This window comes from Ursus americanus, chromosome 24, assembly GCF_024610735.1.
Source record: "Ursus americanus isolate L20-20 chromosome 24, mUrsAme1.1.p, whole genome shotgun sequence".
Classification (NCBI taxonomy): domain Eukaryota; kingdom Metazoa; phylum Chordata; class Mammalia; order Carnivora; family Ursidae; genus Ursus; species Ursus americanus.
Genome location: NC_142150.1, coordinates 13,023,560 through 13,047,770, shown reverse-complemented (window position 1 = coordinate 13,047,770; position 24,211 = coordinate 13,023,560). Strand labels below are relative to the sequence as shown.

General features: G+C 37.2%; 1 protein-coding gene across 1 annotated transcript in view; it reads right to left on the bottom strand.

The window, feature by feature from the left end:
- Window positions 1-4,124: 4,124 nt before the first annotated feature.
- The window catches only part of LUZP2 (leucine zipper protein 2), a 464,145-nt gene continuing 444,058 nt past the window's right edge, over window positions 4,125-24,211 (bottom strand). Inside the window, exons 11-12 of the mRNA XM_087855355.1 lie at window positions 8,408-8,494; window positions 4,125-7,648 (exon numbers count right to left, since the gene is read on the bottom strand). Coding sequence (XP_087711481.1) covers window positions 7,544-7,648; window positions 8,408-8,494 — 192 coding nt within the window. The 3' untranslated portion in view covers window positions 4,125-7,543. The remainder of the gene's footprint in view (window positions 7,649-8,407; window positions 8,495-24,211) is intronic.

The following is a 24,211-nucleotide window of genomic DNA, read 5'->3' as shown; positions in this document are numbered from 1 at the left end:
CCACCGTGTCAGAGTCACCCGAAGTCGTTCTCAGTGGCTTTCATAAGCCAACTGTCAGCAGCACGCTTTCCTCATGTTGGCAACATCACCAGTTCAAGAGGCAGACTCCCTGCCAAGTGGACACTAAGATTTACATACTCGACACATTATCCCAAGGAAAGTCTTGAGGAGCAGCTTTGGGGATTTCTGGCCCCCAAAATCTTTTAAGTTTTGGGATGAGGACTGAAGAAGTATAAAGGAGTAAAGCAGAAATTTGCAGAGGAAAAAGCACCAACTTCTCATTTTGAACGTGCTGCCAATTTTACAGGAATTTATCAGGGGTGTTCATCCTCTTCTCCATTCTGCTACATCTTCTAAATTTTGAGCCAGGACCGTCTGCTGAATATCTACCTCTTGACTTCCTTTCAAAGGGTGCTTTATCATGAAAAAGTAGGAAAGATAAGCCAGAGTCAGAAAAAGGACAGGGCCCACTATAGATCATCCTTTCTTCTTCTCACCCTTGGTAGATACTGTCGGCGAACATAGGCTCACTCGACAGTTGATCAAGTGCAGAGGTCAACTGCTTCTTCCAGGAGCCTTGAATAGAGCCTGATTTTCTAGCAACAAGTGTATTGCATTATATGACCTTCCCCAAGATGTTACTGTGTCTGTATGACATGAAGTGAAATGGTGTTGTCGAAGGAATTAAGGAATTTGGGAGTGGGGAGTACTACAAAGGGGGAAAAGGGGAACTAACATATCATAATAATAAAAAAAGGGGGGAACACATACACACCACAATTACTTTACTTTTGATGCAAATGCTATCATGGGATTAGGGAAGTACTGCACAGACACCCTGATCAATCATTGTGCTATCAAATGTATGGCTTTTCTGAGTGGGGGGGGGGAAGGGGGAGAGAAGAGAAGGAAGGGGGAAGGAGGGAGGCAGAGAGAGAGAGAGACATCCTATCCCAAGTCTTAGACTGAGAAATAAAATTTCTATTTTTATGAAAGAAAATAGAAGAAACCTCTTTAGAAGGATTCCACGGAAGAAACCTACATTTCGTTGTCATGTATACCTAATAGACTCATATGTCTTCAGGGACTAGAAAGCAATGGGAATTTTCCCATATGATGCTTTTGTTTTCTGAACAGCACTAACTCACAACAATCTGGTTATCTGAATTCAAGTATGCACTTTTAAATATTGTTAAATATTAGTCACCATACAGTACATCCCCAGTTCTTGATGCAATGTTTCATGATTCATTACTTGCATATAACACCCAGTGCACCATGCAATATGTGCCCTCCTTAATGTAACAAAATAAATATTATTTAAAAAAAAAACTACCAAAGGCAAAAAAAAAAAATGCTAACCAAGTTCTTTGACATGTTTTGGTCCAAATAAAGTAATAATCCTTATACTGGGGAAAATAAATAAATAAATATTGTTAAATAGTATCTGTGAACAGTATAAAAATTATTTTTTGAACATCCATGCAAAATCATATATATTCATCAGTCTTAGTTTAATACTATTTTCTCAGTGAAGACTTCACACAGACAAGATACATTCACAGCCTGCTCCCCCTGCCTTGTGGTATGCTCTCAAGAGAACCCTGTTTTGTTTTATTTTGTTTTGTTTTTATGGCAGTTGAAGGGGCCAAGAGCTGGCTACCCCAAAATGTGCCACTTCAGAATTCTGATGATTTTAAATAAAAGTTACTTTAGAAACAGCAATGCAGAAAGAATCCTGTGACCCTCCCCCCACTTTGTCTCCAGAAAACAGGAAAAAAATCTCCCAGGTGAAAGTTACCCTCTCTGTACCCTGAGGCAAAGATATATTCTTATCACCAGAGATAGGAAATTCAGAATCAGAAGACTGTATAAACAACCCTTGTGACTTTTTACTAATTTACTATCCCAGCCCAAATTCTGCTTAAAATGTCTTATTAATTGAAGCTTCCAACGTTCAGCCTTTTTTTTTTTTTTTGGTCCTGTCAATTATTCACAGATTGGTTGCCTGTCTGTCTGAAAAGGATAAAACCTGCCTGTTTTGGTCATCTCTTTAGGTTTCAATTTCATGATTCGGTCTCTATGCACATGTAAGAAAACTTTTTTTTCCCTCCGATGTTAATCTGTCTCATGTCAATTTAATTCTTAAACCAAATGAAAACACTCGAATAGCAAAAGGAAAAATTCTTCTTCCCCTATACAGTTATGCATTTAGCTGTGTGCTTCCTTCATTCGTGATGGCTCTCCCTCTAAACCATAAACTCCCTGAAGGCAGGGCTCTGGCCTTTGTAGGAGAGGCAACGTGGTGACTTAGTTCAAACACATGGGTTCCAGTAACTTGTTGCCGGGTCTGTATCCAAGCCCTTCCTCTTACTAGCTGCACCATCGTGGGCAATTCAATTAATATTTTTCTACCTCAGTTTCCTCTGTGAAATAGGGATAACTGTAATATCGGTCTCAAATAAGCCTGAGAACATTCAATAATTTTTTGAAGAGCTCTAAAAGCAGTGGCTGGAACATATTAAGTGCAGCAGGAGTACTCATAATTACTACTTTCCCTCGCCATTGCTATTTTGAACAGAAAGTGGAATGGCAGCCACATTTAAGAATCTCGAGAATATTTTTTGAACAGCTGAATGGCTGGCTGACTGAAGGAACAAATGGGGAGAAGGGCTCATAGAGATTATTGTAGTCAGTGATTTTTCAAATCACATTAGACTTGGACTCCCTTTCTTCATTAAAAGTATTTGCAACGACGTGGACGGAACTAGAGGGTATCATGCTAAGTGAAGTAAGTCAATCAGAGAAAGTCAATTCTCATATGATCTTACTGACGTGTGGAATTCAAGAAACAAGGCAGAGGATGGTAGGGGAAGAGAGGAAAAACTGAAACAAGATGAAACCAGAGAGGGAGACACACCATAAGAGACTCTTAATCTCAGGAAATAAACTGAGGGCTGCTGGAGAGGAGGGGGTGGGGGGAGGGGGCAGCAGGGTGATGGACACTGGGGAGGGTGTGTGTTGCGGTGAGCACTGGGTGTTGTGTAAGACTGATGAATCACAGACCTGTACACCTGAAACAAATAATACGTTTTATGTTAATTTAAAAAACTTAAAACATTAACTTCACACACGTACCAAATAAATAAAACTGATAAAAACGGCAAGAAAAAGTGTATTTAGGGTGCGTAAGCCCAACAAATCAATTACATGAAAGAACAGATCGTCTAGCTGAAGGTGAGGCGCTCTGGAGTCCAAGCCCCACCCCCCAGATGTTCACTTACCTCCTCGGCCGCCCGGAGCCGAGTCTGCTAAGGGCCTAGGAGAGCAGACATAACTGCAGAAGGGAGCAGGATACACAGGAAAACCTCCGATTTAAGTCCAACAACTTAAGGCCCAAGAGGTTAGAAACTTAAATATTAAATGAAATCAAGTGGCCCGTGTAAATCCACGCGAACGTCAAAGCTAGATTCCAACTAAAGACACACGCCGTGTGAATTGTGTCTCTTACATTGAGCGGCGTTCCAAAATTCATCCAGAAATACCACATCCATTCTGCTTAAAGTCACAGCCACAGGCCCATGGATAAATCTCTCAGAGGGGAAAAAAAAAAAAAAAAAAAAAAAAAAAAAAAAAAGGCAAGGAAAAATAGCTTAGAAACAAAACAAAACAAAAATCCCAAATCAAACATTTTGTGTACTTCCTCTTCCTAAAAGACTACATCTTATGATTCCCTGTTATCAGACTAGAGGATGCTCCCTTCTGCTTCCTTTTTCTTCCCTTGCTGCTGCAGGTTCTGAACTCATTCATTCAACAAATACCTCATCACCTTCTCTGAGGCAGCTAGTCTGAGCACTTGAAACTCACTGGTAAACAAAAATACAAAATCCCTGACATCACGGAACTCTATTAAAACGAAATGAAAAAAGAAAAAAAAAAAAAAACCAAAAACCACACCGCTAAAGAAAATGAAAGATTTCTGAGACATGGGTACAGAGAGGTTGAAATCCTCCCAGGGCGACATTGCAAAAAGTCCTTAGCGCTTGATACACAGAAGCAAGTACAATTTTTAATGTTAATATTTGCTTTTTCAATTAGTTGATGTAGGAGGATATACATTGTAGTCTTGGTAACAAATCTTTATTGAGGAAAAATAGGCCATCTTTCAGCAACTTTTATTCTTCATCATTGACCATTAATATTATGTAACATAATCCAACAACGAGTTTGGGGAAATTGAAGACTGTACACGTGACTAAGAAAATGTCCCCTAAATAAGCAAGTCTATGTTTTCATAACTCTCTAGGTCCGGCCAGCTCACTTTCCTCTATGGTACCAGTAATCATTTCAGCCTCTGTGGCAGTTAGTGCTACTTACAGTACCCGAGCTATAAAAATACGATTCCATTAGAGCAAAGTTCACAGATCTTGTTTTAACCCAGCTATCTGCACTGTAATCTAAAACAGTAAATGTCTGCCTCTCCGATAACTGTCTTAGACTTGTAATCCAGTATATTTTATGAAACAGAATTGTGTCTGAAATAGCATTACAATGCTAAATATCTGCTTAGCAAATAATAAAAAAAAGTTAGCCATCTAGTATGTTCAGTATTCAGAGATTTAAGATCACACAGAAAACCACAACTAGATGAGTTACTGAATGAGTCACTTTTCTTCTGAGCAGGTGGGCATTGGATAGACAGCATTCAGTGAGGTCTTACACATGTTAGGCACTCATCCAATTTACATATAATGTAATGCATATAAAAGGAAAAACAAAGTCCAAAACAAATTCCTAAATTAGAATGGATATATAGCATTGATTAGTATTTTAAAATAACTAGAGAGATATGTTTTTGTTAGTTTCATTAGTACCTATATTAAAACAAGTTTATTCCATTGGAAAGTATGTTCGTTTCTCAATAGGAGTCAATTTATATTCTGCAAACCTTAAGTAATCTTTTACTGCTTACCATTACAGGCACATAATAGAATTATACTACCTGAATTTAACATTTAGGTTACTATTTTCTCCCACGTGAGGGTAGTTACGCTAGGAATGTTAACTCCTCAAAACAACATCAATTTATCTAGCTGTTAATTAAAAGAAATAATAAGAGACAGCATCTCTTTTATGGACAAAGCCGCACATGTAAGTAAAGCGTTTAAAACCTTTTGGACGCTATTTTAAAGAAATTAAAGGATTGAGAAAAATAAAATGCATTCATTAAAGTCACATAACATACTAAGAGAAAAGGGATTCTGTGCTTGACTTTTGAAAGGAACTTCCATAATATTTCTTAAAAATATTTATAAAGCACTTCTGCTACGACTCTTTTTTGTTTTGGAACAAATAATGCAATGCATAAACCACAGTAAACTCTGCAGGATGCATAATGCTATCTATTGATAAAAAAAAATCTATACATTATACTCATGTAAAGCCCACTTGATCATGCCAGTAATTAAGAGAAACACATTGATTATTGTCACATACTAGAGATTTAGAGCATAGGAAAAATAATTTACAAATGAAACTGTTCATATTTGATTAATATTAAGCCAAATTCTCATCTTTCAACATCTTATAAAAATTTCAGAAAATATCAGCTCGATTCTCTTTTTATTAGTTCCAAAGTTGCCTCAAAACATGTGCTAAAGTGAAATGGTGATTAACTTTCCATAGGGTCCATGGAGGGAAGCTGGAGCACAGTGTGGGTGTGGGGAAGTGAATCTAAATTAAAACTAAATTAGCAGCTTTCCTTTTATAATCATTGGCAATGGTTAGGGTTTCTGGGTACAGTGGGGAAATTTTAAGGAATGGAACTCGGAAACTAGCAATAATTCCATCTCATAGAATTAAATGAGTATTAGAGCTGAGGAGTCAGAAGAACTTTGGACCTTGATTTTTTTTCTTTCTATCCTGGTTACTTCATCTGAAACCTCTAAGGACCATCTATAAAATAAATTCTCTTTTTTCTTGGATAGCCTGCAATCTAAAAAAATACTGATAAATGACACTGAATTACTCCACAAGTATAACTGCTACATGGTTATATCATAATAACACTTATACTATTTATGATAGTTTACCATTTCTCCAAATCACTAAGTTTCTTGGAATACGTCATTGTGATCAAAGGTGTGCCATTATATATAAGAATTTAAGGTCATCTATTGATTACAGGTTCCCTTCCTTCCTTCCTTCCTTCCTTCCTTCCTTCCTTCCTTCCTTCCTTCCTTCCTTCCTTCTTTCCTTCCTTCTTCCCTCCCTCCCTTTCTTAAACTAACAGTCTTCTAAGATAGCCTGCCAGGTACAGTGCTCCAAATATATTGACTGTGGCTTGGCAGATCCATTTTATAAAACCAATTGTTTTACATGCTTTGTGCATTTGCAAAATGGATCTAGCCATTAGATGTGAATATATTCAGTGCAGACAACCTAAATGGATCATTTAACCCATTAATTTGAGTCTTTAAGTTGGATGCTATACCAATCCTATCAATCAGATAATTATTCAAGTATCAATTCCTGTTGCTTGTGAGCTACATTCAGATTATTCAGGAGTGAATTTATTTGATTAGTGGTACTTCTATGTAGAGACCCAACTTCAACGATGATCACAGTTGTTGACTTGTTTTAATAATATATTTGTTTTCAAAAATACATGGGTTTATTGGTTCTACATGGCTGTTTTACTTTCATCGAATTCCCATTTTAAATATGTATTATCTGCTTGCATATTTGTGTTTTGCAACCCTCTTGTCATCCCGTTCCACTACCCAATTTCACACAAAAAATCTTGCCAGGCATTTCAAAGAACTCAGTTCCTAATTTGGAGTAATTCCAGCAGACAACCATAGGGATGTGTCTATAGAATGAAAAAAAATAGTCTTGTCAATTGTGTCAGAAATTTAGTCATTCACCCAGATATTCTGTCTACATCATACCAAACATGTTTAGTGAATTCTGTTAACTGACTAAAAATCTGACATTGCTTTGACATTATTTAGACATGGTTCAAAATAATAAAAAGAATGGCAATAAATACCCTCAAATAAACAATATATTCAGGTTGACACAGATTCCAACCTTAAAGTGACTCCCATTGGCCAACGTGGAACAGAATCTTTATGATATGGTTGCAATTTGGATTCTAAGAATGCCAAGGATCCACAAAATTTTTATCATCCTCCAGTTGATTTCAAAACCAGATCATTGAAGTACTAGATAACCAATGAACCAGAAAAATTAAATGTTGTTCACTGCATTTGAGTTCAAAACTGACCAATTTATGCTGGGCAATTTACTGATGACAATGACTATTTATGACTGTGGATATCCATTTTAATTAGGTTATTGCTTAAGGATCATAATTGGCCTGGAATCTCTTGGAAAATTTGTAGACTACTTTATATAAAGTTACAGAAAATTGTGAAAAAGTTGCATGCTTTAAAAACTTAGAATTTCCATCAAGCCTGTGGTTGAAAAAGAGTATGAAGACAATCATAAGTAGATTTTTTTTAACACAGTTTCTTGATATTTACAGTATTTTTTCTTCTCTAGTTGCCCTCCCTTCAAAGTTGGTCAATTGTTTTTCCGGGGTTTTTTTCACCTCACATTCAGTACAAGGAGGCATTTGCAATTTCTGTTAAACAATACAGAAAAGACAATAAGAATAGTTAAAATAAATATTTGTTTAAGGTAAAAAGTAAAATCCTAACAACGGTATGTAAATTTTTATAGAAAATGAATGCTAGACCAAAATAAAATAAATGTAAATGTGTTAATACTTCTGTTTCAGGGAAGTACATAAAATATCGTTTACAGATGGCAAGATATTTCAAAAACTATTTTGAGAAGACTTTAGCTAAACCATTCAACTCTGATTCATCTAACCCAAATGTTAGGAAATGTTGTGTTAAGTGAAATGATCCCTAAGAATTGCTATGATATAATATTTTTGGTCAAATATAGATCAGTACAGAAGGAAGTTCTGAATTAAGCTCCTGAATTGTGTTGGTTGTTTGTTTTTGTTGGGGATATGTACTTCTTTATACCTCCTCTGTTTCCCCACGTCCTCTTTTTATCTTTTTTGTTCCATAAGGAATAGATGCATGTTTTTTTGTTATTTTTATTTTTGTTTTGTTTCCTGGTTATGTGTGTGTGTGTGTGTGTGTGTATGTGCAGGGGGGTTGTACCTCCCTCACCCTTGTCCTTCTGAGTACTCAGGTGATCAAACCAAAAACTTAGTGGCTGGCACAGTGGTCATGGAAATCCAGGGGCACTAGATGGAGGACGTATCTTGTATCAGTCAATACAACATCCCTGCTTCAGCTAAAGAAAATCATTGTACCCGAAGGATTCAAGTTCTTTCTGACAAAATCAAAATAAACAAATGAAATACCTTTGGGGCAGTCACTGGCTCTGCAGTGGCATTGATTAGGGGAATGTCTTTGTGCTTCGTTGAGCAAGTCCTGCCCTCTTGTAAAAGCTGCAAATGAAAATAGATCAATGTAGTTAAATTAAATGAAGGAGGGATAGAAAAATTCCCTTGAATTCTTCCCACTGAGAAACTTCCTTCACTTTGAGCCAAGCTGAAAGGGCAAGCTAGGGACAAAATAAACTCATCACATCCCAGGGAGAGATCAAGCACTCACAGGTGGTTTGGGGATCTTAGTGGTGCTTACGAAAATCAGCTACTACAATGAAATTCCATTCCAGTGGAAAGTTCTTTCTTTGCAAAAGCAGTTAAACTGAAGTAAAGAATTATGAAACAACTGTATCTGTGATGCATCTGGACTCTAAGACTTCAATATGTCAGTGGTCCCTACACCTGCAGGAACATGAATATCGCAAGCCCGAAGCAATTTAAGCAGTATAATCATCAATCTGTCTAACATGTCTAGCAAAAACTTCTCAGTACCTTAAAAAAGATTATATTTCTGAAAGTAAGATCTTATATTTCACTAACCAGGAATTATCTTCTTTATTAGCCTCAACGATTTTGAAGAAGAACTGCTGGCAGTGTATTCCTATTGCGTTTCATTTCCATTTTAACCAAGGTTAAAATATTGACCTTCCCTTCCTTCTCTTTCTCCCATGCTCTCTCCTTTTCTCCCTCCCTCCCACCCTCCCTCCTTCCCTCCTTTCTTCTTTCCTTCCTTGTCTGCTTCTCTTCTCTTCTGCCTTTCCATACTGTCTCTCATTCTACCTTCCTCCATTTAAATTCCTCTTTATTTTTTAAAAAGATTTTATTTATTTATTTGAGAAAGAGAGCAAGAGAGAGAGAGCGAGCATGTGGGGGGGGGCAGGGGGAGAAGCAGGCTCACTACTGAGCAGGGAGCCCAATTCGGGGCTTGATCCAAGGGCTCTGGGATCATGACTTGAGCCGAAGGCAGACACCTAACTGACTGAACCACCCAAGCATCCCTTCTTCCTCTTTATTTTAAACACATTTTCAAAGTAACTACAAAAACTGTTTATTTTAAGAATATGCTTTTTTTTCCGGGGGGCGGGGTGATTTCTTCTACTCCTTTCCATATGTTCAATAGAGCCTAGGAGTTGAAGAGTCCATGGCCACTAGGTAGCTCTGAACTTGAATAAGTCTGTTTGTTTTCCTGGTATCTGACAGCAGGGAGGAGACCTAAGTGGCCTTCAAACCCCAACACCCTATAGACTCTACAGGGAGATGACAACTAAAGAGGTTCTATAGGAGATTTAACCTACCTAGTCCAATTCAGATTTTAGAGCAAAGTGATTTTTACATGCTTCCTATTCTCGCACCGTATTGCTCTTAATTGAATACACACTATGCTCCTTATCATTCCATGCCTATATGCGTGCCAGCCACCTCACCTTCGTCAAAGTCTCTCTCCATTGTGACATCCCGACAACCAGCTACTCATTCCCTTCCTAGCATGTCATTTCCATCAGTAGAAGCACTCAGTCATACTTCCTGTTCTAAAGGTACAATGCACATAAAAACTATCACTTAACAGTGTTTTTATATGTATAAGCATTTCTAGCTCCTCCATATGTTGTAAGTTCCTTGAATACAGAGGTGATATTTATCAGCTGTATATCCCAGCTTGATGCCAGTAGATAACAAGGGGTCAATATGAAATCTCTGAACAAATAATAATGAAAATATTATTGGCTATGAAGCTCATCGGCTATGAAAATATTTTAGTCCTTCAGAATTTTAATAAATGCCTGATTTTTTTCATATGATCACATTAAGGCTTATTTGACTGGGACTCCAAAATGGTTACACAGAGCCCCTTTTTCTACATAAGCCTATGGTATGGTAGCAAAGTAAGATAACAACTACAACAACAGAAATCAGTAGTCAAAACCTTGACTACCTTATTCCAAAGAATTTTAGGCAGAGGCACAGAGGAATCTTGTACTTTAACTAAGAAATGTGTTTGTTTTTATGTTCTATGGGTTTGATTAGACCTGGAATCTAAAATTTCACTAGAATATTATAATTATTCTACTTTCATTGTGGTGATACACTGGCTTGTGTTTTTATCATACTTGCATTCAGCCTTTGAAAAATCAACAAATATTTGTGTGAAATCAAGCTCAGAAAGCATGATCAATACAGGAAGCATCCTGCGAAGTATAAGCCCCAACTATGTTTTAGGATAATGACGTGTAGGTCATACACGTTTGGGGGAAAAGTTTATTTGAACATTAACCAGTTGTATTTAAAGTAGTTCTTCCCTAAGACTTTAGCATGTAATTTCTTAAAGTTCTGGTCTTAAATGGCTCGTCCACATAATTACCTACTGGGTGGTAATTCAGTCCTATGCCTACGGGGCTTGTATTTTTAATCCGCACTCCAACAATTCAAATGCACAGTCAAATTTGAAATCCACTTCTTCACAATGCACACATACATTACAAATCTCTTAGAAGGACATATAACAATTTCCCAAATCTATCTGACCTTAAAACCCTGTCTGTGGTTGAGGTCATCCTCATGAGGGAGATACTACAGGATTTGCAGTGGAGTTTTTTCTTTCACTAATGCAAGCACAGCCGACTATTTCAGACAAGCCTTTGATCATCTGAACAATGAAAACTTATTAAACTTCAACATTAAAGAAAATGTTATATGGCTGAAAGATAGTTTGAACCCTTTTTGATACTTTCATCTTAAAATGAACACTACCTTTAAATTTATTTTTTTCTGTGCCTCACAGGCATTGTAGAAATTTCATGAGATGAAGTTCATAAAATTCTTAGTGTTTCTCAGAGCAGCAATAGATATAAGAGCAACATAATTATAACTTGCAGGTATCATGCCTTAATAAGCATCTTATCAACTCTGTAGCCTTTGATAAAGTGGGCATTCACTTGGTGAAAACATAAAGGGGAAGTTTCTTCACGGAACCCTCTCACATTGGTTGCCAACATCGCCAAAAATTCCAGACAACTGTACTTAAGGAAGACAAAAAAAAAAAAAAAAAAAAAGACACATTAGGCAATTTTGCCTAATGGTTACAATGCTTCAGAGTAAAACATAGACTTGGTTTGAGTTTTAGCTCTGACGCCTATTCATTGGTCATCTTGATAAAATAACTCAATAAGTTACTTATCTCTGGGCCTCAATTCACTGCTGTAAAATGGAGTTATTTCACAGAATTATTTTGAGGATAAAGTGAGAAAACATACAAAAGTATTTAGTATAAATACTAACAAATAATAAAGATTCTTCCCTTTCTCCCTCTTCTACTATCTTTCATATTAGTATGCTTGCATACCAATAATTATGATGAGTTGACACTGACATAACACGAGGTATGGGGCAGAATATATACAATATACAAATACCTTTTTAAAATGTAATAATAACAGATAATCTCTTTCCCAGTTCTTTCTCCCAATGTCTTTCTTGCTGTTAATACTGCTGGCTCTTCCACTGTCTTAAAATTCTCTGTTTAATAACCCTTGTCCTTGTCATTTTATTATCTAATCTCTTTGTCCCCTTCATCACGACCATTCAAATTTACACATGAGGAGATCAACAGCTATATGATGTTCTCAAGGCCACAAAGGTATTTTTGCTGCAAATAAAACCCGTGTCCACCTTGCTGCAAATCTGAGATCTTTCCAAGATCCTATACTACCTTTTCCTCACATTATTATTTAACTTCATAACATCTTATATTTTAATTGTCATGTTACATTTTACAGTTTTAGCTAAAGACACAATTTTTAACAATAAAATAGTTCCTTGTATACTTTTCAAACATTCAACAAAGATAACTTAGTAAACCGTAGGTACACATCGGGGCCTGATGAATCAATGAGATGTATTATCCAGAAAAGAAAAAAAAAATATGACTCTCGGTTAGTTAGGGTGACTAGGGGCTTCTTCATGAAGGAAGCAACAGAGGAATTCATCCCTGAGTAGTGGGTAGGGTTATTTGTGGCTGAGTCAGCGGAAGGAAGGAGAAGCTATGGTATTCATGGGGTGGAGGAACACGTCCAAGGTAACAGTGTTGAGCTCAGCTGAGATGGTTCCTACTGAGAGATAACTAGAATAGGGACAGTTCATGGAAGAACTTGTAGGCCACGCAGTGATGTGTATACTCGATTTTGCAATTACGAAGAGACAGGTATACTGAAAATATCCTGCAATAATATGCCTACTTGGCTAAGGAAGTTTACAACTTAATGCTTTCTCTATGTGGGAATCTAAAGAGATTCATTAGAAAATCTTTAAAAAAAAAAAAGAAAAGGGGTGCCTGGGTAGCTCAGTTGGTTAAGCGTCTGCCTTTGCCTCAGGTCATGATCCCAGGGTCCTGGGACGGAGTCCTGCATCGGGCTCCCTGCTCAGCGGGGAGCCTGCTTCTCCCTCTGCCTGCCACTCCCCCTGCTTGTCTGCTAGCATGTGCACGGGCTCTCTCTCTCCCTGACAAATAACTAACTAAATCTTAAAAAAAAAAAAAAAGAAGAAGATAGGGATTCATTAGTAGGGCTCTAAAGTGATCCGTTCATACAACACTTGCCTAAAAATGCCATCCCTCCTTCAGGTCATGATCTCATGGGTCTCAAAAGGGGAGTCTGCTTGAAGATCTCGCCCTCTGCCCCTCCCCCGACTCCTGCACGCAGGCACGCACTCTCAAATAAATAAATAATCTTTAAAAAACAACCAATCCAAAACAAAACCCTCCATCCCTCCGCAGAACCTTCTTCCTTCTGCAAAAGTGTTGGAATCTCTGCCATTTTATAAGCACTTGTCATTTGCACTGTCCTGGAGAGCACCAGGACTCGTCAGGCACCTCACTTTTCCTTCTCTCACCAGGCTGACAGGAAGTTGAAACTGGGCTAAATTTTTCAGAAATTAGGCTGAAGTACTCACATATCTGGAATTGGAGTTTCAGAACTTATTTCATGAGTCCATTACTAAATTAAATTATGCAACTGAAGGAAGAATAACAAAAAATTCCTTATTCGAATGATTTGCATTGTCTGTGTCTGCAACTTCTATACTACATGTCATCAAAACCTGTTAAACTTCCATCACAACTCAACTCAAGAGATAGGAAATCTTGAGACTTTTTCCTTCATAGGCACTGGGCAGAATCTAAGAAAAGCAGCAACAAGAACAATACTTAATATAGTTTAGTTGCTACATATAGATTCAGGAGAGGTCATTGCTTGAGGATTACGATTATCTTGGCTTACAAAATTGAAATTTGCAAATGAGAGCAGCTGACAGTCTTTCCATGGGTAAGTCTGCAAACCATTTTTTATTAAAATAATTCAGTATTTTAGACTCTAATCTCCTCTGTCTTGCAGAGATCATGGGGTTTATCCCTTTATTTCCTTCCCAGATTATTGAGCTAAACTATCCAATTCTCCCTTATCTTGTTCTTTCCAATCCATCTGCCACTCAGCCTCCAGAAATGTCTTCCTAACACATATTGCATCATGCCAACTCACTGCACAAAAAATCAATCAAATCAAAACAAATTAGAAAAATATGACCCCATACACAAATCTGTGATTTCCCATTGCCTGTAAAGTACAGACGGCTGGGGAGATGGATGGGATGAGGGATTTGGAGACTGTTTTCTTAAACAAGTGAGATGTCATACAGGAGCACGGCCTTCAGACTCACCTTGATGAATTACAGCAAAGCCTCAGCAGACAAATGACGGGGCATTTAGAGAAGGAGGCTCTGCTGTCACCTACTCAGGCTCATAGATTTTCTTTTTATTACTGTTGTTAAATACACACACATACACAGAATTTTTGTCACACTGATTTTTTTTTTTTTTTTGCCTCGTTCCCCAATACTACCTAGAATAATCATTGACTTTCATTCTTTTAATTCTTTCTGGTACAACCTGAAATGGAACTGTCAAGCTTGGAAAGAAGTGATAAGTGTTATTTTATACAAGAGATTTTATGACTACACAGAATAAGATAGTGGTTACACCTGTGGGCTAAAAAGTCTGTCTTAACCAATGTTCACATCTTTAAATCTACGGCTTACTAGCCTTGTGGTCTTTGATAAGTGATTCATTTTTTTTAATCTAAATATCCATATTTATAAAATGTTAGAACAACATTATTTAATAAATGTTCGTAAGGACTACATAAGATAATGATTTAAAAAGCACTTAGCTCAGGACCTCTTACTACTAATCTCAACACACTGTAGTAGCAATGATGATAATGAAGGTAACGGTGAATTTGTAAACCACCTGGAATAAAGCACCTGATACATACGAGATACTCAATAAATCATGCCTATTGTTATGTCGTAGCAGACTTCATGATACTGTGTTTTCATCAAATAATTGTTTACATAATGATAATTGGCTCACATAGTTTGGAAGAAAAAGTAGTTCTACATGAACTTTTTCAGATGCATTTGCATTAATACAATACCATTCAACATTTTTGTTGATTTTGAATAACACATAACACATAACACATGAGTCTCTCTGTCTGCCTTTCCAGCTCTGAAACTATTCATCTCTTTATCTATCCATTCTTTTTCTTTTTTTAAAGATTGTATTTAAAATTTATTTGAGAGGGAGAATGAGAGAGAGAGAGAGAGTATGAGAGGGGGTAGGGTCAGAGGGAGAAGCAGACTCCCTGGTGAGCAGGGAGCCCGATGCAGGACTCGATCCTGGGCTCCAGGATCATGACCTGAGCTGAAGGCAGTTGCTTAACCAACTGAGCTACCCAGGTGCCCTATCTATCCGTTCTTCCACTGCCTCCCCCACTCCTGCCCTCTCTCTTTCTCTCCCTCTTTCTTCCCCCTCTCTCTCTTGTTCTCTCTCTTTCTTTCTTCTTTTTCTTCTTTCTTGTGGGACGTGCTATTCTGCCACTTTTCAATGAGCTACAACCATCTATAGAAGAACTGTTTATCTATATATGGTTTCCCTATAGAAGAATATACATGTTCATTTAAAAATGTGATTTTAAGTTAGAACAGTGCCTAGATACTTAAGCTCTTCCTTCCTTATCAATTTGAATTTCAAATTTTCTTGACACAAGGGGAAAGGTCAGATGTCATTTTCCCTCATGCATGTATGATTAAAAAAATGTAATTTTACTTGTGGAAGAATGGGTAGGGATGTAACTAGCTTTGGTGAATAATTGATTAATGATGCAAGGTAACTATTTTCTGTCTTAAGAGACAAAATAAGTTCAAATGGTAATCTTGAGAATTTCATAGAATTGCACAATCAAAGGTTAGCACAGGCCTTCAAAACATTCCATTTCAGTTAGGTAAAATTTAACCTGATTAGTAATATATGTATATCCAGAAACTCAAGTGACAAAATACGAAGACTGATGAGGAAAACATCACAAGTTCAGCTGCTTCAATATGCAGCTCACCTATTCAATTATACAGGAGACCTAGGGACGAGCACAGCTGGGTCTGTAAATTATGAAATGGGATAAGCCATGAATACATCTTTATTAAAGTGATTATACTTATCTCTCACATACACCCCACACCGCCAGAATAATCAGTTTGTTTCTGCGCTTTTGAGCAATGAACACCCAGCTAACTGACAAAATGTTATATTATGGCCAAAGATCAGGCAAAGTAACAATAAAACTATGTAGTTGAGGCAAGTCCAGCTAATTATCTTGGTACATGGGAAAACACACAAACGTGGTGGGAAGACTGTAATGCTGGGGCATCCTAATAATTATGAGGAATTCTTTTTTTTTTAAGAGAAAGCATGAGTTGGGGGCGGGGGGCAGAGGGAGAGAATCCTAAGCAGACTCCACGCTGAGCATGGAGACAGACATGAGGCTCGATCCCTCGACCTGAGATCTCGACCTGAGCTGAAATTGTGTTGGAGACTCAACTGACTGAGCAACCCAGGCATCCCAAGGGCCTTCATTTTAATGTGGAGATACCAGGCTTTGGAGCCATGTGTAAATGAATTTGAGTCCCAACTCCATCTCCCACATCTGTGATAATGGGGTAAGTTAATGAACATTGAGTTTCCTGGACTTCAGTATTTTATAGAAGAATGAAGTTAAACATCAGGATTGTCAGCTTCAAATTTTGACACTGGAACAAATAAAGCAACAAACAAACACACTTCTATATTTCAACAGTGTTCTGGAAAAGAAAGGCCATTTTAATACTAAAAATACGCAAAGGATCCAGAGTCAAAGGAAATTATTCTTGAGAGGCAGAAGGAGACAGAGACAGAGACAGATTAATTGATTGATTCATGGAAAATCCACTGATACTTTGTTATTTGACTCTTTATTCGATGTTCATTTTCCACATCTTTGAACTGTTAAAAACTTCATCACAGGCCAGCACTTGCCAGTGGAATGAAGTTTGGAAAATACCAATCTAACCTCGCTTTTTCCTCATTTGTAAATGTGGATAACAACTCTGACATTCAAAAGTGACATCAGTGTGAAATGGCATAAAACAGGCAACTTGGCTAGGTGAATGCAGTGAAGAGTCAGGCCATCCTAGGTCAGAATTCCTTTAGCCCTTCTAGCTGCTTGGAATTGGAAAAGTTACTTCATCCTCCTGCGGTTCTGATGCCTTATCTGTAAGGCAGGCAAAATAATACCTACCTGGGAGGGTTGTTGGAAGAGTTAGATTAAATTAAAAATATAGAATGGTTCCTAATGGAGTATCTTGCACATAGTAGGTGCTCAATTAAGTTTAGTTTCTATCCTTCCTTTCCCATCCTCAGCTTCTGCTTCCTTCAATCAAAATGTCTCTCTTTTGTCAATAAATATTTGGATGCTACGAGAATGGAAACACTGATACTCAGTCACTTTAATTTCACAACCCTGGTGTCAACATATTGACCCTGGTCATTAGAGAATCTTGATATTGCCAAAGGATTTGTTGCCGCCGCCCCTCCCCCAAAGTCTGTGGTCCTTCCTGTCTCATCCTTTTCTGTTTATGACTTAAAGGGCAAGAAAAAAATCTTATTAACCTACTGCTTATTATTCCTAGATAGCCTTAAACTTGGATGCCTTTAGTCTTCCTGTTTTGTTTTGTTTTTCCCCTCCTTAATTCAATATCTTTAGATCAATCTAACTAATTTAACTTAAGGCATTTAGTTGTCTCTAAAGATTTTCATTATAGGGGCGCCTGCGTGGCTCAGTTAAGCATCTGCCTTGGGCTCAGGTCGTGGTCCCAGCATCCTGGGATTGAGCCCCACATCTCTGCTCCCTGCTCAGCAGTGAGCCTGTTTCTCCTTTTCCCTTTGAGCCTCCCCCTCACTCATGCTCCCTCTATCTCACTCTCTCTCAAATAAATAAATAAAATCTTAAAAAAAAAAAAGATTTTCATTATGATACAGGCATCTCTTTGGCTTCAGTGCAAATATCCCATCTAGAAATTATGAAAACAAAGTCATATTTAGAATGACCTTTTTAAGAGGGCACTTTTAAGAGTTTAGCTAAATATCCATAATATTGCTGCTTTAGCATCCATTTTGCATAGCTAAGAGGTCTGCTGGGGCTTGGAACTGACACTAACCTCTCCTAGGAGGGCATGTCCTAGATAACGGCCAGCAGGGTCACAAGAAAGTGTAAAATCCTGGTATGAATTCCCCAACACCCAGAGATGAGGTCTCTCCTGTCTGCCACCCTCCACCCCTCCCCCACTTCTCCTTTTCTGTTCCTTAGATAAGAATCTCCCTCCTTCCCTTCCTTAGATCTTACCAAGACTCCTGCTCTTTTTGGTTTAAATTGACCAGTCAGGCCTAGCCAAGGACTCCCAAAGCACTCTACCCACCAACCCTAAAAAAACACAGGTCCTGCTGCTCCGTCTGTGCCTGTCCCCTGCCTTGACCTCCCCATGTGCCCCAGGGACTTTTGCATTGTACTTCCTCCAAAACTTGTGACTAATGAAGTTCTTTATTTCACTTTCCCTTGCCTTGTGATCTTTCTTGAACTGTGGCTCACCATTTGGCACCCCAGGGCTCACTCTTAACAAATGTTCATTTAACAAAAATCACAATGCGCTCTGTGACTGACTTAGCAATCACTGGAAAACCTGTAAAAGAAAAATGGCTTCTTCTGCATTCTGTTTATTTTAAATTACACTCTATTCCTTCTCTCAGAAATAATGAATAATACTTCAAGAATTAAAGCAGATGGAATGATTTATCAGAAATTCATTTAAAGTCTTTGGGCTTACATCTCTAATCCTGCTGATCACTATAACTTTGTTACTGGTATTAAACATATGGTTCTACTTCACAAGAGAAATTAGTTATATCTCTTATGATCTTTCTCTAAAAACTAAAAGAACTCAAAATAATTAATGCAAAGGTATAACTGGGCAACCTGAAATTATACCAATAAAAGATACCTCTGGTAGGTACAGAAGTCCAGTTGATTCTACATATTTAAATAAAATATGCAACAGGTAAAAAGATGGATTTTTGAAATATTATAGAGAAAAAGATAGGAATTAAGTGCTGAGTTACTTAAAAACACGAATACATTTTGGCTAAGTTTTTCTGTGATGCCACATTTTTGCACTAAATAAATTTGTCATATTTATTACAGAATATTTAGTATTATATTTAATACTCCATATGAAATAGTTAAGCTTTTGAAAACCACAGCCCTGTCTAATTTCATAATTTTGGATATTTTAGAGAAATATTAACATGTATCTGCTAAATGAGCATTTTGCTTGGTCCTGAGGGAAATACTAATATTTTTATAGTTTCTGTCCTGAAATTGTTTATTATCTAGTGTAAAATAAGAACTCTGTACAAATAATCAATATGCAAAATGGACTGTAACACAGGATAAAATACACGTATAAACCAAGCACTATGGGAACCAAGAGGAGAAAGCCATTCTGTGTTTTCAGGGAAGACAGGAGGAGTCAAAGAATTATTATTATTTTTTAAAGATTTTACCCATTTATTTGAGATACAGGGAGAGCAAGAGAGAGTGAGAAAGTGAGGAGAGAGAGCAAGGGAGAGAGCACATGCACGAGGAGGGTATGGGGAGGGGCAGAGGGAGAGGGAGAAGCAGACTCCCTGCTGAGCAGGGAGCCTGATATGGGGCTGGATCTCAGGACCCTGGGATCATGACCTGAGCTGGAGGCAGATGCTTGATGGACTGAGCCACCCAGGCACCCTAGGAGTCATTAATAAGTTAATCATTGTTATTACCATTTCTATGCAACTTCGGATGAGAACTGACACTTAAGTTTACATTCTTGCAACTTTAAGTTGATGCTATACTAGGGTAATGTGGAGATTTATATCTAATGTGCAAAGCGGAAACCTGTTCTGAAGACCTTATGCAACTATGTACCATTCCACATTATCTGGAGGCATGTCTGTTCCTTCTTGAAGGAACCACCATAGCACAATAACAATGCGTTGCATGAAGCCAACCTCTTCAGATGTCTGATGAAGTGTAGCCCAGAATGATAATGTTGTGTGGTCTCTAAGCCCAATTACAGCAGGGCATGACTTGCTTGAAAAGTTTTGTTAGTGCAGCATCTGCCAACGACTCATCAGGTCCATCAAATACTACACAGTGAATACTGGGTATAATAGCAAACTAGGATTTTTTAAATCTCTGCCAAAATTGTTTTAGCATAAAAAAGCTGGCATCATTTTCTACTCACAGCTCTAGGATTTATTTTCTGCACATTTTCCCCTCTCATTTCCCTGGTCAATACTTGCTGTTAAATAAACTCCCTTTGGTCAGGGACTTGCAGCAGGTGTAACAGGAAGAAACCTAGAGCTGGTGCTCTCGATGCTAAGCAGAAGCCATTGTGCTTTTCATGTTCTCAGCACATTAAGAAAAATTAAATGTGTGCTACCTATAAGAGTCGGAAATATTGTGAAACACATTTACATTAGCATTAAGTCTTGATCCCTAAGTGAAAATTAAAATTGAATGATCAATGTCTTTAATTCTTGGTATGCTATTCAATAATATGAGACACATCTGCAAACTTCAGACAAATGGGATGGAGCGGGTATGTTCTTAGCTTTCTCCCTGTGTCTCCAATATTATCATGTAAGTAAAGCCTTTTTCAAAATAATTTAAACATACACCAAACTGATAGTTCAATATGCTGTTAAGCCTTTGGTGATCTACTTAAAGTTTTCTAAGTCTACTAAAAAAAGGCAGAGGGCAAAGAATCCAGAGGACATTTTCCTAGGTGACCCTTTCTGGCTTGCATAGGGCAGGAAATTGAATGAACCCACAAAGATATCTAAGAAAATGTATAGTCTCTAATTCCAAGTTTGGGACCTTGACATTGAAGGTATGGAGACCTCGAATATTAAAATTACGATGCAGCTTTTTTAGAATGAACTAATAAGGACATTGTAATATAATTGAATACTGTGTATTTAATTTAATATCATATATAATTACCACGACAAACCTGTAAGAAATCGACATCCAAGTTTCTCAAAATGTTTGCCAGGAAATACTGATGGAAGAAAATCTAGGTGGGTTTATTAAAACAATACACATTCCTGGGATGTGCCCCAGATCTCCTGATTAATAATTTATGGCAGTGAAGCTTTACCGTAAGCAGTTTTACCAGCTGACCTGGTGATTCATAGGCATGCAAAAGTTTGAAAATCATTGATCTACATTATACAGATAAGGGATCTGGATTATAAAATCACTTGCCAAAAGTGACATGTTAGGAAATAGAGAAGCTGGCATTCAAATCTAGGTTTTATGTAATTTCAAGGCTTTCTCTGCTATATTGTTTAGTATCAGGTGTACCAACAGGAATCATAATGCAACTCTTCCGCTATTTATTTACTAAGAGATTGCATGCACTCCTATCAGCTCTTAGTGAGGCTGCTAATGATCACAAAATCCTGGAATTGAAAGAGATGCTCATATGATAGTTCTTCATTTCCCAAATACATCCAGAATAGTTGTTTTTCATTATTTTTTTTTAAAGATTTATTTTAGAGAAATAAGAGAGAAAAAGATAGTGCATGGTGGAGCAGAGGGGCAGAAGGAGAGGGAGAGGCAATCCTAAGTAGACTCCGCATTGAACACGGAGCCTGATGCGGGGCTGGATCGCATGACCCTGAGATCACGACCCAAGTGGAAACCAAGAGTCAGATGCCCAACTGACTGTACCACCCAGGTGCCCCAGTTTTTCATTATTCAATCATATAATATACTATGTCTTCCAGTGGCTAATTCTGTGTTCATCATTAAGAGTTCACTTTCATATTTGATTGAAATATTCTCTTTCTTATAGCTGTTTTCACTGGCAACATCTGGGTCTGCCCTGGAGAATAACACTGAATAAGACTGCTCCCTATTTCACATTATAGTTTTTTCTCTTTTGAGAAGTTAATTAAAATATACAATTCAAAAATATCTATTGAGGTTTTAAGTGAAAGGCATAGCTTTGCATAAAGGAATGGAAAGTGATAATTACTGAGGACCTGCTATGTGTCCATGATAAATGACGTGTTAAGCTGGACTGTCTCACTGGAACCTTTAACAAGTTATATAAGGTAGGCAACATTTATCTCTCCTTGTCAGTGGAGGAAAATGAGTCTCAAAGGGGTTAAATAGTCATGATTACACATCAGGTAACTGGTTGAAACAGAAATGAAACCAATCAACATTATATACTGAATTTCCTCTTGAGCCTTTCCCCTCAAGCTTTAGTAGACACACTCCATTTGTTGCTGTTGAACTTAGTAGTGTCATTTCTATAATGGAACGTGCTTTATCAGTCTCGACTGATAAGCAAAATCAGATAAGGGATTTCTGTTCCTTATTCTGGATATAGTATTATAATTACTTGAAATTAAAATTGCAACTTCATGTAGTTGTTTTAAAATGTCATCACAGTTTGAATTGGAGCTCACAGTCTTTAATCTGTTACAAGATAAATATACAAAAATTAATCCTATCTAAATGCTAGCAATTAACAATCTAGAAATGAAATTAAGAAAACAACTCCATTCCTAATAATATCAAAAGGAATTTAAAAATTAAGAATAAAGAAAACAAAGGAAGTGCAAGACTTGTAAACTGAAAATCTACAAAATATTTCTGAAGGAAATTTCAAAAGATGTAAGTAAATGGAGAGATAACCAATGTTCATAGATTGGGAGAATCAAAATTGTAAGATGACAATTCTCCCCAAATTGATCTATAGGTTCAATGAAAATTCTGTCAAAATCCCAACAAGTTTTTTTTATTGTAATTGAAAAACTGAACCTAACATTAACAAGGAAATGGAAGGTATTCAAAACAGCCAAAGCAATCTTGAAAACAACAACAAAGTAAGGGGACTTTAACTTTCCAATCTCAAACTTGCCATAAAGCTACAGTAATTGAGAAAGTATGGTACAGGCTTAAGGGTATACGTATAGATCAATGAAACAATTGAAAGTTAAGAAATGAATTCAGATTTGTAATCAATTATTTTTGACACATGTGCCAAAGCAATTCAATAAGAAAAGTATATTCATTACAACAAATTTTTTAAAAAATTTGTTTATTTATTTATTTATTTATTTATTTATTTATTTATTTATTTTGGGAGGGTGGAGAGAGCATGAGTGGGGGAGGGGAGAGGAGCAGAGGGAGAAGCAGATTTCCCACTGAGCATGGATCCAGACCCAGGGGCTTGATCTCAGTACCCCAGAGGCTTGATTCCAGAACCCTGGGATCATGACCTGAGTGGAAGGCAGACGTTTAACAGACTGAGCCACCCTGGTGCCACTACAACAAATTGTTTTGAAGACTAAGTCAGCTCAGTATCAATATGCAAATAATGAAAATAGATCCTTATTTCACATCATGCAGAAAAATTAACTCAAAATGGGTCATAGATTTAAATGTGAGAAATAAAACTAGAAACATTTTTTTAAGGAAGCATAGAAAAATCTTTATATTCTTGGGTTGGGTAAATATTTTTTAGATAAAGCAAAATCATGATCAAGAAAAGAAAAAGAAAAAGTGATAAATGGACTTTACTGAAATTAAAAACTTTTGTGTTTTAAAATACACTAAGACTACTGTTTGCCCTCTGACATATAAACACGTTGGAAGTTGCCACTTTCACTTCAAAATAAGAAAAAAAACCTGATAATCAATAATTTTCCTTAGATCTGTCAGAGAATTGGGGTCACCAGACAAATCATCACCCCCAAAACTAGAGAGATAGGTACATACACAGAATATAGGCAAATTTACCTGAAGTAGAAGCCCAGGGACCCATTACCTTCTGGGAACACTTAAAAGTGTGAAATCTCAAAGGATTATGAAATGCTTCCCTCCCCCACACCATAATGGCATATGAAATGTGATTACAGATGAAAGAACTGCAAAGTTCAGACTCTATTAAGAAGAGTCTAGGGAGAAAAACAAGGACATCAGCAGAAATTAAGGCACAAAAACAGACAGATAGATCAATGGAACAGAATAGAAAACCCAGAAATGGACCCACAACTATATGGTCAACTAATCTTTGACGAAGCAGGAAAGAATATTCAATGGAAAAAAGACAGCCTTTTCAACAAATGGTGTTGGGAAAACTGGACAGCAATATTCAGAAGAATGAAAATGGACCACTTTCTTACACCATACACAAAGATAAATTCAAAATGGGTGAAAGACCTAAATGTGAGAAGGAAACCATCAAATCCTAGAGGAGAATACAAGCAGCAATACAGCCTCTTTGACCTTGGCCATAGCA